Here is a 20,601-nt window from a genome sequence, read left to right on the forward strand (position 1 = left end):
AGTAGTTAGAGCGACCGCTTGGGAATCGGAAGTTAACTGGTTCGATCCCCAACTCTCCCTGGGTTGGTGTTGAAGTGTCTTTGAGCAAGACACTGAACCACCAACTGCTCCTAGTGAACAGGTTGGTGCCTGGCATGATTTCCTCCACCTTCAGTGTGAGAATGGGTGAATGTAATGCACATTGTAAAGCGCGTTAGATAAAGGTGCTATATACAGGCGCTATATAAAGGCACCATTTTATTTATTTATTCATTTGTTTCTGCTTTAATGGAGGAGAGCGAGGGCAACTGGTGAGTTAATGGCCTGATCTGACCTGTCTTGACCCGGAGGTTTCATATCCTCTTCCATGTATGCCAGGGTTGTTTTGCCTCTCCCTCGGCTCTCATTGCGTTCACTCTAACATACTCTATAATCTACCCGTCTACTGTATGTATCTTGCCAAGACAAATAATTGTGACCCTATGAATCACTCTGGTCCCTGAAATTGAATATCTGAGGAATTACAAAGCAATCTAAAAGCTAAAAATAGCTGTTTCTGTTCCTCTGACCCTGTACCACGTCTCATGTTATTATAAACTTTAAAGGAATTTGAAATCACTAATTTTAGGCTAAATTGAGTAATGTCTTATTTTCAATGACCTTTGAGTCTATAAACGGAGATGGCGCAAAGTCCAGTGAGATGCCAAGTGCGTGACATGAAGTGAAATGTATTGCGTGTGGGGAAGTTTGGATTTCTCAAAGCATGAAATGGAGGCACCATGACACTCATTTTATGTTGTGTGTGTGTGTGTGTGTGAGAGAGAGAATCGGGCAATTACTTGTTTATGTGCCGTGAAGCCTTAAAAGACCAATGTTCAACTTGTTTGTCCAGCTTTAGCCAGGGTGGTGGTGAAATACTTTATTTTGGGGCCAATAAGAAAAGGTTTCATTGATTGTTGAAGTACTACTGTATATTCATTTATATTACAACAATCAAGGCTTTGTGGTTGTGGTATGATCAGCACGTATTAATTATGTGCGCAGTGTGCACGTTAAATGGTGAAATGAAACACCAATGAACTAAAGTACACGCCTTCAGTGCAAGTCGACTTAACTAAATGCAACCCTGATTTCTTTACGTGCCTCCATGTGCATATGGACTCGTGTACACATGTGTATGCATGCACTTGCAGCTGTGTGCCACAGCCCCAGAACTAGTTGGGGGTGAGCAAGTCATAGCTGGAATTCCTGAGCGTAGAAGGTTGCATTGTGAGACTGTGTCAGCTTGTGGTGTTTAGTTAGAGGTCTGAACTCTGCACAAAACCACCTACCTACAGCATTCAGACCACACATTTCCTGTATGTGTACAGGCTCAGCTTTCTCTCTATGATCTCGCTCACGGGTCCTTGAAAATATACATAATATATACTATTCTATGACCCCCACCCTCTGTCGGTTCTGAGCCCACCATTGCAACACACACACACATGCACTCCCAACTTATATTTATATACTTATACGGTATATATTCTGACTGTATTTTAAGAACGACCTCAAACACTTCCTCTTTTGGATAGGATAGTCAGTTTAGGGTGCTTTTTCCTGCAATACGTCTGAATGGATGGAGGCGTTTGACCATAAAACCCACTTTTTCTTCAAACGCAACATATAGGATGACAAATGTTGAACAGGCTGTACTTACTGTACACAGTAACACGGTAATCACGGTCGTATCTCACCGCCATGGCAGGATACGGAGAATGAAGTCTCAGAGGTTGGTCGGTTCAGACGTCGACGCGCCTTGCCCTTTCAACCAGAGAGGTGGGTGGACAGGGCAGAGGGTGGCAAGGCACGCTGCATTCCAGTGCCCACCCACCCCTTTCTCTGCCTCGCGGGCAGAGACGGTGAAATAGATAGATGGAGCAAGAGAGCGAGAGAAGGGCTGTTTGTACTTCTCGCTGGTTTAGGAACAATCTGGTCTGGAAGTCAGTGAGCCCGCCAGCCAGCCAGCCAGGCCCACAGCGTGAGAAACCTGGGGCCTTTATCGCAGCAACCACACTGCTGACATTAGCACACTGACAAGAACCAACAGAGAGACATATAGTGAGAGAAATGCGGATAAAGAAAGACGGTCGTATAAGCAAATACTTGCTGGATTCTTTACAGGCGTAGTGTCATTTTAATGCAGATGATGCATCTGCATTTCTGTTGGGTGTTCTACTTTCAGAATCGGGAACACTTTATCAGCATAGGCTCACAAAAGGAGTTTGCGTTGATGTGTAGTGTAGACAGCTCAACGTCGAACAATGACGCATGAGCAACAACAACAGTGTACATGGATATTACATTACAGGACGTGCATACACTACAGAAAAAAATGCTTTGCAAACTACCCATAATTCTTGTGTGTCTGCAGTGTGACATCATATCACCTCTCACAAAGGTGATATAATGTCGAAAGCATTTTGTCTCTTATCTCTGAGTGGAATCATGTGCAGGCTCCTCACTGGCAGGTGAGTCAGTAGGGTCCAACAGCAGTGACAGCACTCAATGTGAATTCATTGGCATAACTACTAAATTGTGGAGAAAAGGGGGTAAAAAAGCAGTTAATGTTCTATAATTGTGTCTGTCCAGCTCTGTAGTAAACAGAAAATACATTTTCAGGTGGGACACCAATTTCATCGTGTGTGTGTGTGTGTGTGTGTGTAAAGGTGAATTGAAGGGATTTTGATGAATCATTATTGATTTATTTCTTTATGTGTAATCCACTTCAGATGTATTTCTTTATCTGAAATCCTCTTCAGACTTGAAGATGAAGCGATTAAAGGTCACTGTGGAGGTTCGATTCCAAAGGGCTTATGAATAAAATATTCACGTGCCGAAGCCAAATTCCTAGCAGGAACCTCATATCTTTCTGGTGCTGATTTTGCACTGCATGAGTCCGCAAGTGTACACGCGTGTTCGTCTGCCTCCGTGTCTGAGTATCTGTGTGTGTATAATTATAATATGTGTATAATTTGTACCCCAGGATCTATATAACTCGTTCTCTAAGTGGGCCGTGTCTTGACAAGCAGGGAACAGACTTTGTGAATTCTCTGTGTAAAGGAATGCTGCTATGAGCTGTTAGACAGAGAGACAGACACACAGAAAGAAATGGACAAGCGACAGCAGACAAAGGCATCATACATGGAGATGTAGACACAGATATGTCAGGCTAAATGGACCCATGCGGGGAGGAGAGCTACCGTCCGTTAAACAATGGATGAGGCTCAACAATTATCCACCGTGATCTCGAATCTTCTCGACCAAAACCCTCCATTGTAGCTCTTTTAATCTCTTCTCTTCAGTTAACTTTGATCTCTTTGTGTCCATTTTTACATTCTTGTGCCTGAGTTCTCCTTTATGTTGGTATATAGCTGGGTGTCCCCTCCATGCAGGAGAGAATGGTATACAAGTCGGTATGTCATGTCTTGTTGGCACTGCCCATATAATGCTTATATGGGGTTGGTGAAAATCTACAAGCTACACAACGCATCGCATTATGCGATGCGTTGTGCAGCTTGTAGATCTAGAGCTGTAGATTGGCTATTTTCGGCAAGTAACACAATTATATGGCAAAGTGTAAATCAGATTGAAAGAATACAAAGAAGGACACAGATGCATTACTCAATGTTGAAAGTGTCACTCACAGTGCATAAATGTGAACAGTTATGTGACTGACTTTCCGCTACTCTGATGGAGTGGCGTGGCTGATGGAGGAATCCTTTACTTAGTGTGTTGGGGTGGCAGGTTTGAAGGAAGCGGGTCTTTTTGTGTCGAGCAGAGTTCTACTCTCTAAATTCCTAAGAAAATGAGATAGGAAATGACTGTCTCAAGCAGCAAGAGCAACAGTGAGGTCTGCCTAGGAGAAGTATGATGAAGTAACATTTTGTGAGTGCAAGTCACAGTGCATGTGTGAGAAGGTGCATGGTAAAAAAGAAATGTGTTCATATTAAAATAATTATTTTTTAAAATCTTGATTATTTGATTAACCCTATATAAGAAAAGTCTGTTCTAAATGGTTCTAAATATCAGTTTCGATAGATTTTTCAGTAAATTGCCCAGCCCTACTGCGTACGTGCATATAGTATGTGTCATTGAAAGTGCATGTGCGAGAACGTGCGTATAAACGTATGCCTGTACATGCCTGTACATGCCTGTCTGTGCATGTATTCATATCTATTCAGCTTATACTGAGAATCCTCTGCGTGTTGCACGACCAGTCGGACAACATCTCTCACCACAGCCGCCACTCCATGCTGACGTCATCCGGACTATTTCAGGAATTCCTCCAGGCCGGGGAAGAAACACTGCACCCAAACACATAATAGATTAGCTTTTAGGTTGGCTAGTATAATGGGTGGTGCAATTGGGTTTTATGTGTGAGAAAGGGAATGTACAGTATGTGTCATATGGATGTAGGTTGTTGAATGTGGACGACGTCACTGATCACAAGTCACAGGAGTTTAGCTAAAAATGCCCGCTTTGGTCAAAATACGTTTTTATGGTGTGTCTCCTGGGGGGGGGGGGGGGGGGTCTGTGTGTGTGTGTGTGTGTGTTTTCTTTTACTTTAGTTCTACACTGGAAATCAATGGACTTTGCCCACATATGGAGATGATTGATGTCATATAAGTGACTAACGTCACAGACTTACCACATGACATCCAAGACTCACATGGAAGTCATGCCTTTATTAAACCCAGTTGCTATTTTCCACCTGTAGGTCCAGGGCAGGTAAGTAAAACGCAAAAGTAAAATATAGCTGCAAGCAGCGATAATACGGGGCCAGGAGAGAGAAAGAGAAATGATAATTCCTTTAACAGGTCAGTTCATGAAAGTCCTTGCGGTCTTGTTTCCAATGAGGGCCTGTGAGCAATTAGGGGTTAAGAGTCTTGCTCAGGGACAAATTTCATTTCGTCGACACATTTGCTGACCTGGCCTGGAATCGTACCTGGGTCAACCAGAGCCTCTGGCTCCCTAACCACTCAGCTGAGAGAGAGAGAGAGAGAGAGAGAGAGAGAGAGAGAGAGAGAGAGAGAGAGAGAGAGAGAGAGAGAGAGAGAGAGAGAGAGAGAGAGAGAGAGAGAGAGAGAGAGAGAGAGAGAGAGAGAGAGAGAGAGAGAGAGAGAGAGAGAGAGAGAGAGAGAGAGAGAGAGAGAGAGAGAGAGAGAGAGAGAGAGAGAGAGAGAGAGAGAGAGAGAGAGAGAGAGAGAGAGAGAGAGAGAGAGAGAGAGAGAGAGAGAGAGAGAGAGAGAGAGAGAGAGAGTTGAGGATCACAAACTCTTGCCTTCTGTCATGACCCAAGCCCCTGTTTCACTAACACAAAGATCACTCGTTCACAAACCATTTACCAATGAAGAAATTGTACATCTCCTCAGAACCAAAACTAGTGAAAGTAGCCGATCTACAAGCTCACAAACCATTAAAAGTTGTCAGATTGTACATCGGCTATTTTCACAATGAAGTATGTTATACATTGAAAAAACATACTCTCATTGCTATCTGAAAAGTTGTGAGATTGTAGATCAGCTATTTTCACAATGAAGTATGTAAAAAAACACTCAATTAAGTATTTCATGTTATCTTTAACAATTGCAGATGTATTCATTGATAGTCATGTTGTGTGAAATGCAACTTAGATGAAGTCTGCACCAAGTGAGGCTTGAACTGGTGACCTTCAGGTTGTGGGGCACACATTTAAGCGAGAAGCCACCAACAGACAAGAACCTTTGAAAGGAGATCACACAGATGATACAGTTTCACGCAAATAGCTGAAAAATCCTGGGTTTAAGTGTTTTTCAAACTGCTCAAGATTGCGGACAATATAAGGGCGGTGCTTACTGGTTAACGTGATAGATGTGTTCCTCATTAGTCAAGGCACATGTGTAAGCAGGTCTAATGGCTGTCGGCCAAACGAGGCATGACTTTTGCCTGTTTAAAGTTTCAATTTTCAAAACATTGCTATAGCGCCCCCGTTTGACCAATTGGAGTAAGATTGGTTTCAGTGATATTTGGAATGGCCCTTTACATTTCTGCAAAGTTTCAAAGAATGGTAAGTCTGCATGTATGTGTTAGGGGCAGATGAATAATTGTCATAAAACTGAAATATTCATTGGCTCATTAAAGCTTAATTTTTTCACTTATGGAAGATATTTTGCAAACGTTTTTTGGTATAGGTCCAAAGTTCATGTGTAAAAAGTTTCGTGCAGATTACTCAAAAATCCCAGGAGGAGATAGGTTTTAACTGTTTTTCATATAATTCGAAATGGTGGGAGATCTAAGGGTCAGAGGTCAAAAGTCAGAGTGTGAAAGTTGTTCATCATGAGGAGACGCATGTGTGTATTGAAGTTTTATGGCTGTAGGTAAAACAGGGCATGAGTTGTACCTGTTCAAAGTTGGCATTTTCAACTGAGTGCTATAGCGCCACCTTTTGACGAAAGATTGTGAGATTTATTTTTTGATCGTTTTTCATGACCATCTATCATATGGCCGAGTTTCATAAAAAGCGTATGCACGGTTCAGCCAGAACTGGCAAAAACGGCAGAAGAAGAAGAAGAAGAAGAAATGGAATAATGCGAATAACAATACGGGTCCATGCTGGAAGCCTGGCCCCGTAAATACACAACTCTACTGCACAGCATTAAAGGAGGAGTTCACCCAAAAAATGACTTATTTTCTATCGATTGCACACCCCACGAAGCCTTGAATTCATGGATTTATTTTTGTTTTTGTGGCATTCCTAAGCCAATAATTTGATGACCGGGTGTGTATCCGGTAGGAGACACAAATAATCTACTTTGTGTCTCCTACGGATACATTAGCCGGTAGGAGACGGGAATCAAATTATTGGCTTAGGAATGCCACAAAAATAAATCCATGGATTCAAGGCTTCATGGGGTGTGCAATTGATAGAAAAAAAGTCATTTTTTGGGTGAACTACTCCTTTAAACCCATACAAATGGACACATCATAAATATGGTAGTCAATAAGAGTATACACAGTACAATCCTTAATGTTATGGGTCCATTTGGTTCAATTTCTCTACACTCTAATGTAGTCTTGAACAGCGTCAAACCTTTTAAGGGGGGGTTCAAGGACCCCCAGTTTGGTATGCATTCATCCACAGACCCCCCATAACTCAGAGAGTGTACAAAAAACAAAATTGGGTGAGTCCATTTGTGCACTCTCAGACTTACAGACCTGTAAGCCGGGTCCATTTGGTTGTTAACTATCAATCATTCAGCTGGGGATCCCGCTGAACCCCCTCAACGGCCCCTTGGGGTCCACGGACCCTACTTTGAGAACCCCTGAAGACGTCAGACAGTCACATTGTTGACAATGTCTCGCCTCGATCTGTCTCTCTGATGCGCTTATCATCACTGAGATTATCATGTCAGATGTCGGGTGTACAAGACAGAGTCTTTTACAAGGACAGGTCCTGTAATATAATAGTCATCTTGTTTACAAAACCTCACAAGAGCCCACTGTTTTCAATAAGTACGACACCGTGGCTGTCTGCATGCCTGTTAGTGTGTGCAGGTACATTTCTTTTTGCATACATCTCAGTTTACTCAGTGCATACCTTGCTTCTTTGTCGCACATGAGTGACACATGATTGTCCTGTGTGTTTGCGCGCACCTTTTGTCTGGGGGCTGAAACTCCGCACTCAAGTCCAATGCCTGCCTGATACTTGGACAGTGCTGTCATAGCAGTCAGACTGTAATGAATGGTTTGGATTAGTTACTTTATTATGGCAACGCTACAGGACCTGTGTGTGCGCGAGCGTGTGTGTTTCTTACATGATTACACAAGTATGAGATCACCCAGCAGGTATGCTGTGAGCCGCTTGTGGTCAATGCTCAGTGACTTGTCATCTGAAGGCCAATTAAAACAATGCTAGGATTTGTTCGAGCGTATACACACATGGGACATAATGCATACAACCTGAGACACACACACACACACACACACACACACACACACACACACACACACACACACACACACACACACACACACACACACACACACACACACACACACAGATTGCAGCATCCTGAGGCTGTGATTATGAAATCCTAACTTCTTCCCTGTATTTTGCTTGGCTGCACCTAAACTTGCTTGACACATTTAGAAGACACAATTGACAGCTGGAGAAGGAAGAGAGACGGACGGACACAAACGGACGGGCAGACTATGTAAGGAGAGGAAATGAAAAGTAAATTGTTGGAAGTTAGTCTTGGCCAAGCAAATACCTTTTTAGGGAGGTTTTTCTTAGTCTCTCTCTCTCTCTGCAGTCCTGTGCGTGTTGTGCTACACAGGATGAACGTGGGACTGGGACTGCAGTCTGACAAACAGTTTGTTAATATATGCATCACTGTGACCCCAGCACTCTACTTGTTTTCACTACCCACACAATTCTTCTCGTGTGTGTGTGTGCACTTGTGGGGGCCAAATGTCCCCACAAGTATATAGTAGAATTTGAGAAATAGACACTGTGAGGACAATTTTACTGCTTGTCACAATAATATTTTTTGTTTTTATGTTATAAAAAGATTTGGGTATATGGCTTACAATTACGAAATGATTCAGGTCGGGGTTAGGATTAGGTATTTAGAGGTTAGGTTTAGAGGTTGTAATTATGCCTGATTTATATTTAGTTGCGTGCCAGTGTTGTGCACCAAAAATAGCAGATCTACAAGCTTACAAAATGAGCATGTAGATAGGCAAAAACTTTTTTTTTTAATGGCTTTCAGAAAATCACGGCAATCATGGCAAGTCCTAAAATGTTGATGTCCTCACAAGTATAGTAATACTGTGTGTGTGTGTGTGTGTGTGTGTGTGTGTGTGTGTGTGTGTGTGTGTGTGTCTGTGTGTGTGTGTGTGTGTGTGTGCATGAGTACAAGCATGTGTTTATTCTTGTGTCATACACTCTTAGTGTGTTTTGTACACATTGACTACAGGTGTGGAAGAACATTTCACTAAACCAGAATGTACCGCAGTTTTAACTGCAGTTCACTATAGCTTTTGGATTCAGTTGTTTTTTTTCTTTTCGTTTAGTTCTGTCGGTTATAGACTTAATAATACATGTACATATTCAGTCTTGTTTTCACTGTTATAGCCTGCACGTACAGTATATCCATTCATATTCATTAGATATGTACTGTACATTGATCATGCATATATTCATTGGTGACAGATTGTACATGTATACTACAGATGTCTAGCTTCTATCTTTATTATTATTTATCTTATCTGTACCTCTTCTGTGTTTCTGCTTTGACACCTGAATTCCCCCACAGGCATCTTTTTAGGTTTATCTGGTTCAAATAAAATGGTTCTAGAAGGTCATGAACTCTAACGTTGGCACTGTAATCATACTGTATTTGATGGCATCTTATCAGTTTCAGAGTGTAGGTTTAATGCAAATGTGGGTAGAGAGTAGAGAGTAAGAGTGAATGGTCCTTCCTTTCCCTGTCTCTCAGCCCTGACTGTTGTTGACGCAACATTATGTATATTAATGTGAATATGTTCTATTATGGAGGGTTGGTCTCTCCTTCCCTCCTTCCCTTTTTCACAAGTGTTATATTTCTTGCCGAGACAATCAAAACCGTATACATCATGCTGGGTCAACCTGAACCTCATCCTTTCTTTCTTCCTGCAGATCATGATTGAGTTCTGCCCTGGAGGTGCCGTGGATGCCACGATGCTAGGTACGTATCCCTGTTGGTCTTTAAAACATTCAGGGTGTGGGTACAGTAGTTCTCTGGGGAACGCAGGGAGAGAGCCTAGTTATATACAAAGTTAAGAGAGGAACTTGCTTGTGTCAAGGGACCACGCTGTACCCAAAACAACAGATACCAGGCCTGTGCCGTGGCATCTTGACTATATGATATTCTGTTGGTTAGAACATATCATAAGGCCAAAAGTGAAGAACAAAATCTAAGGAGTGATTCTACCAGAATCTGGGAACTGGTTATCGACAAGAAAGAGTTTTTGTTTGTTTATGAGCAGGAATTGTGGGGAGACAGGGCCATGGAAATTGACACATTCACTGCGTCACTGGAGCGCTGATACAAAGTTGTGTCCAGCTCAACTTTGATTTGTAACGCGTCACGGACATCAGGCAGCAAGGTTTGGGCATGACTTTGTAAGTTCATGTCGCTGGCTTCCGTTGAAAATGACTTGGAGCCTGTCGCTTTGTCGCTGCTAGTGTGAACGCAGCATCTCTGTTTGTTTTCTAAGTATCGTTGTGTCACAAGTGTCAAGTTTTCAAGGTGTGGCACAAGTGACATTTGCCCTTCAGAAGGAAATTACTTTGTTATGACAGCGTTATCGCTCAGCACCATTACATCAGATTTAGGAGAGCCATTATGCTCTTGTTTCAGGCCAGACATCTGATCACCAGATGATACTGCCCATGTCCATTCTTTCATTTTAACCCATTAAAACCGGTTAAGCATCTGGGTCATTTAAAATTTTAGCTATATACTGTACTATATAGCAGCATGAGTTTTTCAGAAAACTTTTGAACAGTGGGTTAGAACAGTGGTTCTCAAAAATAGCAGATATTTTAATATTCTCTTCTGGGGTCCCTGGCACAAAACATTTTCATATGGGGGGGTATGCGGCCAAATACATATCATTTTGGGGGTCCTTCGCACGAAAACGTTTGAGAACCACTGATTTAGAAGGCATTTGTAGAATCAGTCTCAGGTCTTAATGCGTTAACACAAAAAAAGCTTAAACGGCCTTATGCTTTGGAATTGGTCAGCAGTCCCCTTAGTCGTAGCCAATGGGCTAAACATGCCAGACCACTGTTATGGTCCTTTTAAGTACTGGTTGACTCTACACTGAACTTGAAGTTGTAGTCTTACCGCATCAACTAGCTCCTATGATGCCTGTACGCTCTAGAAACGCTCTAGAAAGCCGTCACACATGACGGAGTCCCCTCAGTGTGGGAATTCCCCCTGCTGTGTTTTTACTGGCTAATCTGTGTCCTCATACAGCTGTCGATGCTTCGGCTACAGCTAACCAAACATACACAGAGAATTGTACTGAAGCTGGACTGGCTTCTATCTGTCTGCGCTTTGCTGATCAAGAAATGGTCCGCAGAAAGAGTTATATGAGAGGAGGAGCGCTTTGGAAATCACGTCTGGCGTGCTCGCACGCAGCATTTATTGATGCTGTTGTTGATGTGCTTAGACGTTGTGTCATCTGCGTGTATTATTAGCACAAATAGCCAAGCCGAAACAACAGTCAAACATCAGGTCGTAAATGACCGAGTTGTCAGACAAAGCCAGGTGAGATTAATGAGCAACGCTCCCCTTCAAAAGTAAAGATCCTTGAAACTTGAAGACGCCCAGAGCGCTCTGGCATAAATTGCTTGAATATCGAGAGCACTGTCTATAGTGTGATGCTCGACTGCTGGGAAGAGGCTCGTCTTGGCATGGCAGACACAGACGGGCGCTTTTCTGTGGACGTGTGGTTAGACTTACCGTAGGGGTTTCGGTACTGTCTATCTTGCACATTGGCACACACATGGCTCTTGGCACACATAAATCTAACACACCCATTATTAATTTTATTACCTGCAGCTGCATTGCTTACTAGACAGCATGTTTTAATCTGCTGTAGTTTTTAAACCTGAGTTGGTAAACAAACCTGACAGGTAAACACAGCTGATGGTTATGACGTTAATTACGGGTGAGTTTCGTTTACTGTTGGCGCTTCTGTGCCGGCATGAAGTTAATTGTACTGGAGCTGTCCATTTTGGCACACTAACGTACCCACTGTACCTTTATATTAAAACTTCAGCTGTGTTTACCTGTAAAAATTGCCGCTGCAGAAAGGGTCTATTATTGAATCAATTAACAGGCCTAGTCATTGAGCAGTACGAGAATCCTGTGATCTGTACCAATTATCTAGACATATGAATTATTATTATTTAGTTTTTTGAGGCCTCACTGAGTAAATGTTTAACACTTCTCTTCTTCTCTCTCCATCTCTCCTCTGTCTCCCAACCCCCATGCAGAGTTGGACCGCGGGCTGACAGAGCCTCAGATAAAGGTGGTCGGCCGGCAGATGCTGGAGGCACTGGACTACCTGCACAGCATGAAGATTATCCACAGAGACCTGAAGGCCGGCAACATCCTGCTCACACTGGACGGGGACATCAAACTTGGTACGGTTCCACTTTTCTGTGGGTTGTTGTAGATCATGTTCTCTGCCGCAGTGAGTTAAACCGGGCCCTGTTAATGTTCTATTTCCTGTCATCACGCACGTAGCAGAATAAGCTGTGAATAGCACCAACCCCCCCCCCCCCCCCCCCTTAATTTTTCTCTCAATTTAGCCGTGTTTCACTAGTTTTCCCAGTTCCACTCCCTGCTGGACGGGCCAACCCTGACTAACCTGAAGGAGTTACGGATATACAGTATTCGTCCCGCCGGGCCAAGCTGGATGCACCCAGTAGGATTCAAACCCCAGTCACAGTGATGGAACATTACCCCTGGCCCACCCAGGCATCCAATTGATCCACTTTTGTGTGGTCATACAGACAAACATAAGCACAAACAGCTCGACCTTCAGCCACGCTGTACAAATGGTGCAGGAGCCGGGAGACGCGAGTTTATTGGGTGTTTGCCCACGGCAGCAGCTTTATGTTGTATGCAATCCTTTCTCTACGGACAGTGTGCCGACTTTCCACTGCTTGATAGTGACCCCAGAGGGTGTCATCTTAATGATCCTATTTATAGAATCCTAAGAACCAGAATACACTTCTCTCTCTGCCCTAGAACACTGATGCACTACTGATGTGCTCTCACATGCCTTTCCAGAACATTGGCTCGGCTCTATTTCAACTTCTAACCCTTCTGTTACCGGGAAGCTGGAATACATAAAACAATATAACACTTCACACCTACTAACCTGCAGGGATACAGTGTACCCACCTACTCTGTTAATGCATCTGTTTATTTATGCCAACATGATTAATGATTAATCATGATTAATTAAACGTTTCACCACCCACTATGTGGACAAAAATAAGTTATTTCTCATGAAATAATACTACTTTTTATCTACTGTGTACATAGGCTAGTGTTGCTCATTGTGTGGTGACCACTTATGTATTTGAAAATGTTAGCTTGTTTTTCATTTCATTTTTGGAAGGAGATGTGCAGTCTGTCATAATAATATGCATTTATTCGTGCGTCTTATCACATTTCATTTTGGGCAGAGGCCATCAGCGGAGCCCATCTTGTTTGACTGTTTGACTAATTCTCAGATAAACAGCACATTCTCGTTGCGCCCCGTCAGTTGACTTTGGAGGATGACTCTGTTGTCCCTTAGTCTCACATGAATGTTGATACACGCATTCATGCACTTCATGTTGTACACACACAAGTACGTGCGTACGCGCTTGTATTGCTATACTTGTGAGGACATCAATTGTGAGACAACAATTTTATGAATGCCATTTTTGGGCATTTTTAACTGTAAATCTAAAGCCCGAAAAATCACCGATCTACAAGCTCTTAAAGTGACATGCTGCAAAGCATGGCACTTGAGTTTGTAGATCGGCTATTTTCTGGTGCATGACACCAGCCCAGCCCGCAAGTATAAATCACGCATAAATTCAACCCCAACCCCTAAACCTAACATCTACTATGCCTAACCCTAATCCCAACCATGAATCTTTTCCTAATTGTAAACCTAAATCTAAAAGTTTTTAGTTGTTGTTGGGTTTTTTAATACCATAAAACAACCATTTCTGTGAGAACCAGGAAAATGGTCCACACACACACACACACACACACACACACACACACACACACACACACACACACACACACACACACACACACACACACACACACACACACACACACACACACACACACACACACACACACACACACAGAGACACACACAGAGACACACACACACACACACACACACACACACACACACACACACACACACACACAGAGACACACACAGAGACACACACAGAGACAGAGTGAGGCCCTCTCCCCCTGTTGAAACCCTGCAGGAGGAGGACCATGTGAGAGCATTGTGTGGGAAAGCAGCATTCTGCACAATTTTCTCCTTTTTCTAATATGATTTATGGCCTATCTGAACACTCTGCCTGAAGACCCCAGCATTCCTGACATTGTGTAGCCAAAGGTTTCGCTTGTACTGTAGCCAAGTGGTCAGTATGATTCCTCTTAAAGCGTTCCTCTTAAAGTTCTCAAACCTTTTCATGTCAAGGACCAAATCAATTGTATGTATTTGGCCGTGGACATCCACCTGAAAAGATTCTGTGCTAGGGATCCCCATACAAGATGTGTGTAGTTAAAATGTTTAAAAAATATTCAAAATTCTTACATTTCTACAGATCTACAAGGCAAGCTTACATTTCGATGCGTTGTGAGCATCATGAGGCGTAGATCGTCTATTTCCAAGTAGCCAGTGTACAGTATATATTATAGTGAAAACTGATTTTGATGCTATAGTAACAAATGCTGGGGACCCCCTGGAATCCCCTCACATCCCCACTTAAAGAACCACAGTGTTCTTATAGGATACACTCCCAGCCATGCTGTGCATGCTGATGTGAACCATCTTTGACGTTATGTACTGTAAGTAGGTTTGTAGCGAGCAATTATAGATCAATATTCCTAATCACTTTTGCTTTTTGCCCAGGCATATTTCCCCAGCCAATCTTCTTCATTGGGTTTGACTGTTCCTTCCCGTCGCGGGGCCTTTTCGTAGTGCCTCACATACTTTCCTGTAAGACACCACAGCTAGATATAATCACTGGGAGTTGCCTCTCTGAACTCGTTAAGCCACGACACTGAGTCATTTAAAGCCCTCCACAGTTCCCCAACTGTGCATTAATTCCAAAACGAGGCAGCAATTAGATGTCATTGACTTGAGTTAAACATATCGGCTTGTACCGCGAAGAGAAAATGATCTGTCTGTGTGTCGCAGCGGTTCTCGACTGGTTTCACACCAGGACGACCGTCGATTAAATACAGTCATCTGCGATCCTGTTGAATCCTCTCAGGGGGCCACTGGATCATGAGTCGACTGGTCGAAAAACACTGGTCTGGGGGCATATATGACCATTATATGCTGCATATATAAACATGATAAGCTGTGTGACACTCAAATTTAAATAAACGTGATCATGGTAGGACTGCTCATTTCACATAACGTTTTTTTTGTTCTTGCCAAAGAACCCACACCAAGACCTTTTAAATCAGTGGTTCTCAAATGGGGTCCTCAGGGCTCCTTGAGGGGGTTCCACTTGTACACTCAAGAGTTATGGGGGTCCTTGAAATGAAGCAAAGTTTGAGAACCACTGTCTTAAATGATTGATCCTATAGTCTGAGAAAGACTAAGGTCTGTGACATCACAGTCAGTGCCTCAGTGTTAAAGAGGACCTGAGGGTTTATGGGTCTGATGCAACCTGTGAGCTCTCAGGTGCACTGCAGAAACTTGTACATAAGGTCATGAGGGTGCCAATCTAGTCACACACAACAAAGGTAAATTGTTCTGTATTCTGCTTCAGGCACTTTCGCTCCGGACCAGAGATTTCAGGTTACAGAGCAAATATGTTTTTTGTTTTGAGCAATACCGTTGAGGCACATTGCCTGGAGCTGTATCAGCACATTGTCGTTGATTACATAAGATCTCTTTACTGCCAGAAAATATTGATTTCTGTCCATTTTTTTGGTTCATGTGGGAAAAACTGTCACGCAGAAGAATATCCCAGCACTTTATTGGATGCAGAAAGTGTTTTCATCCATAAAGTACAGTAGGCAGACAAAATAACAATAAAAAGGTGCTTTCGGTTCACACCATCTTAATTTATTTAATATCCAGTGGTTGGCAGTGTTGCCCATATACCATATAGTGTACATTGGCCCCAAAACTACCCAGTGTTCAGATGATGTGTCTAAGCAAGGTTCATGATCGTATAATGTTATTTGTAATTCTGATCCACCAGGGTGGTAGCAGAGACACTTGAAACATCAACTGATGTGTTGCGTAAGACCATTTTGTGTGTTTTAACAAGAAAATCCTTTCTGCAACATTCCAGACTGTGGCAGTCCAAATCATATGTCTGACCGGACGTTCACGGTCATTTGTACTGCAGGCCACGATACCAGACAGACGCAAGTCGCTGTAAAACAAACATGCCTGTCTTTGTGTCTTTGAAATGATCAGATTGCTCTTGCGAACGGAGTCGAGTCCTAAGGCCAAACGCTGCAGTACTTTGAGCGCAGGAACCGTATCTCATAATATTCTGACATGGAGACATTGCGTTCTGCATGAGCCAACAATATTTCTATAAGCCCAGGGTCATGTTTGGGAATGGGGAACAGCTTGTTTAGGACAAACACAGCACTTGTGTGATAAATCCAAATGAGTTTGGCTTTGCATCTCTCCTGCAGTGTGATGTCATGACGTCTTTACGAGGTAGAAACATATCTGTCTGTCCCCACAACCAGAGAGGTGGGAGGGGTAGGGGTTGGGGGGGCGGGGGAGTATTGGGGGGGCTTTACAAACTCGACTATCAATCATTGTCTCTTACAAAGACATGGTGTTGTGGAATGTCTTTCAACTCCCTTAACCACATGAACCCTTCCTTCCCTATTCTGGGCATGTCATAATGGGTGAACATTCAGCAAAAATAAGCAAACACGGCAATAAAGAGCTGATCGACAAGCTTGTAGATCGGCTACTTTTGCCATTTGACACAAAGTATTATTACAAAGAACAACAAAGTACTTCCAGGGTTTAAATGGTTAACCCTGTCTTTTTCTACTCTCCCTTTTTCACACACAGCTGATTTCGGCGTGTCGGCAAAGAATAACAAAACCTTGCAAAGACGAGATTCTTTCATCGGAACGCCGTACTGGTGAGTTGGACATACATGATACACATGGGAATAACGTGGTATGCTGTTTGTACAAACTGAATTATAGACGTGTGACTAAGAATATACTTCCTGTTTCCTGGAAAAGTACACAAATGAACCCACCCACATATAGACATAGACATAGACACACACACACACAAGAGTTGCAGCTCAATGCCTCATACCAGAGTACACATGCTGAGAAACCCAGTTCTAAGGGTTGACCTCTGGACCTTGCCCCATAGGTCTATGAATATTCCAGTGAACAGTCACCCATTGACCAGAATAGTTTAGCATCCGGAATACCCTCCAAGTACAATGACAGCTTAACCCTGCCCTTTTATATTGCACAACTAGAATAGTTTCAAAACTCTCCAGTCTTTTGTGTACACCTTTCACTGAGCACACTGATTGACTGAGTCAACATGAAACTGGGATCACACAGTGTTAACCTAACATGACACCACTTGAGTAAATTTAAGAGTTTGGTGTTTGCCAGAGGCGCTTTGCAAATTATCGGCAAACAACGGTTGACTTGTGAAGCACGCCTGCTATCGGCGTCAGATCAGTCTGTGGTTGTTATCAGCTGCAGATATAGATATGATTGTAATTATCAACTTAAGACCACACTAGAAACTGAGCACACATTAAAGCCACACACTAAACCCACATTATGGCCACTCACTCTTTCTTTGATGTATAATCGTTAATTGTGATTAAAAAAACGCTCACAAATAATAATAATAATAATAAGCTCACAATAATCGTATTGCAGAAATTTTAATTTATCGTGACATTGTCCTCCGTCATACTCTAGGATGAATTAGCTTTTGTTGAGCTGCAAATTCAGTACCACTTAAACCCTCTATACTTGATAAAACGGACCTGTGAAGAACGCATTTGGTACGCTCTTATTTCACTCACACAAATCGAACACGTTGTGAGCTTGTAGATCGGCTATTTTTGGCGAACATTCTCCCCAGAATAGGGATGCTGGGTGTTCAAGTGGTTAACAAAAGTGACATTTTAAGTTTTAAAGGAGTAGTTCACCCAAAAAATTACTTATTTTCTATCAATTGCACACCCCATGAAGCCTTGAATCCATGGATTTATTTGTCTTTTTGTCGCATTCCTAAGCTAATAATTTGATTCCTGTCTCCTACTGGCGAATGTATCCGGTAGGAGATACAAAGTACATTATTTGTGTCTCCTACCGGAAATACACCCGGGCAAAACCAAAATAAATCCATGTATTCAAGGTTTCATGGGGTGTGCAATTGATAGAAAATAAATCATTTTTTGGGTGAACTCCTCCTTTAAGCATATTTTGATTATCGTTAATCGCAATTATTTTTGTCACAATAATTGTGACATGTCATTTTCATATCGTCTCATCCCTAGTTTGATGTGTTGAAAAGGTGTCAAGTAAACTGTTAAATATGTCAGGTTACTTTAAAACATTGTCTATTGTCTGTCAGATTCCTCACCAACTTTAGCATGACCATAAATAATGGAGATTTCTTTGCGGTGAATTCACCCCAAACTTCCAATAATATATACAGTATATGAACACACAAAATTAACCAAATCAAGTCATCTTTTTTATTTCTGATCTGTCACACCTGTCGTGCTTGGGACTGATCCGAGAATATGCCTTGAATGAATAGTTGGTTGTTGTTTGTTTAACCTTGGCCTTGTCTGCTGTGTGTGTTGCTCAGGATGGCTCCCGAGGTGGTGATGTGCGAGACGATGAAGGACGCTCCGTACGACTACAAGGCGGACATCTGGTCCTTGGGCATCACGTTGATCGAGATGGCCCAGATCGAGCCTCCGCACCACGAACTCAACCCCATGAGGGTGCTGCTGAAGATAGCCAAGTCTGACCCCCCCAGCCTCGAGCAGCCACACAAATGGTGCGAGCTGCGTTTTTAAAAATCAGCCTAAATGAAGCACAATCACGGTCGCATATTACATTGTCAACTGTGTCATTTAAAACTGAAGCGCTCAGCTCTCTGAGAAAGAGGAACGGGGCCTATAGTTGAGCTCTGTAGACAAAATATTAGGGAATCAGTAGAATCAAGAGGGGTTTGTCACTCACTCATACAGGTACAAGCAGTGAAATGTTTGATACCTATTAGCTGTAACCATCTTTAAGCACTTTCACAACGCAATGCAACGTGTTGTGAGCTTGTAGATTGGATATTTTTGCTCTACAGAGTACAACAAAGTAGCTATATAGGGCTTAAGTGGTTAATGCACATCTCAATTGTCTCAGTACTTTGGGAAAAAAAATGATTTTATTGTTGAATTGAATACATTTCTATATCATAGGAAGAGAGCACGTTCTTGTGCGCATGCACTCGCTGTGCACCAGACAGACTCATTATCACATTCTACTCTTCCAGCCCTGCATTGCACTCTCTGGCTGTTCCAAAACCTATAGCCACAACTCACCAACCAGACAGGCCTTTTAACGGGCGCTAAGCTGTGGCTTTTCCAATCACTTTTATCATAAAAATTTTACGAGGTCCTGAGTGTCCCGGCCGTCTCAATTTATGGTGGAGCTAAATGCTGAATGCAGAGCTCTCTATTACCGGGGCGACTGTACAGCACCAACGCAGCATTCCTGGAAGTGTTTGCCATGTCAGGAGTTATCTGAAAGCAAGCAGCCTGACACCCGCTGCCTTCGTCTCTCACCACCCCTTCCTCTCCCCTCCCCGTCGGTTTGATTAATTCCTCTTCCCTGTGTTTACTTTAAGGTCGCGGGACTTTAAAGATTTCCTGAAGAAGTCTTTGGATAAGAACCCAGAAACCCGGCCATCTGCAGCTCAGCTCTTGGAGGTACCTACTACCCACACATACACACACCGACACACTGAGCTGCAGCTATAACTCAGCAAATATTGTACGACTCAGCGCTTTGGTGAATGGTGAGGCATCGGTTCTCATTGTCCTTATCTCACACTGACACACTCGTGTACGTGCATGTGTTTTCACGCACGCACGTGCGCGCACACACACACGCACACACAGCCTTTATCAACAGTAAATTCTCTATTTTAAGCCTTGAATGGAATGGTTGATAATGGGAACATTTGTGGTGCCATGCAGACTTTGGCGTGTGCGAGAGACAGAAATAGAGAGAGAGAGAGAGGGAGGAAGAGGTGATTGGCAGTGAAAGAAAGGGCTAGGGCAGTTACGACAAAGAGGAACAGATTTTTCACAAATTGCAAAATGTTTAAATGACAGGAAGGTCAACGAAGATGGTGGAAAGAACATACGGGAATAAAAAGTCAACTGGGTGTGTATGAGAGAGCATTAGAATTCAAGAGCCACAGTTTCCTGTCTGAACCCCACAGCTGAGGGAATGCCGGCTATTTACATTCCTCATCCTCAGCCAATGGCATGTCTGGATAACCCCGAGCACGGCCACCCCTGGCCAATTAGGAGGGGCGAGGTGAATATCCTAAGCCCTGAGGCCTTCTGGGAATTCTGTGTGTGCGCTCCAGTGGGAGAGATACAGAGAGAGAGACAGGCGCGGTTCGGAGGGTTTTCAGATGTTATCACGCCCGCCGTAACTTGTCACGCCCGTCTGATGGCTGTTTAGATGGCTTCACCACACGACTGAGTTGCAAATGTGTCCTGCTGAGTCT

At 43.0% G+C, this 20,601-nt stretch overlaps 1 protein-coding gene across 2 annotated transcripts in view; it reads left to right on the plus strand.

The window, feature by feature from the left end:
- Window positions 1–20,601, plus strand: part of stk10 (serine/threonine kinase 10) — a 64,666-nt gene that overhangs the window by 18,249 nt on the left and 25,816 nt on the right. For both annotated transcript variants that reach the window (XR_014601907.1, XM_084073634.1), the window contains exons 3-7: window positions 9,683–9,731; window positions 12,053–12,202; window positions 16,876–16,948; window positions 18,667–18,861; window positions 19,708–19,789. Coding sequence is in view for 1 of the 2 variants with exons in the window: in XM_084073634.1 (XP_083929760.1) it covers window positions 9,683–9,731; window positions 12,053–12,202; window positions 16,876–16,948; window positions 18,667–18,861; window positions 19,708–19,789 (549 nt within the window). In the remaining variant the exon portion in view is untranslated. The remainder of the gene's footprint in view (window positions 1–9,682; window positions 9,732–12,052; window positions 12,203–16,875; window positions 16,949–18,666; window positions 18,862–19,707; window positions 19,790–20,601) is intronic.

This window comes from Gymnoscopelus microlampas (assembly GCF_963454915.1).
Source record: "Gymnoscopelus microlampas genome assembly, chromosome: 12".
Lineage (NCBI taxonomy): Eukaryota > Metazoa > Chordata > Actinopteri > Myctophiformes > Myctophidae > Gymnoscopelus > Gymnoscopelus microlampas.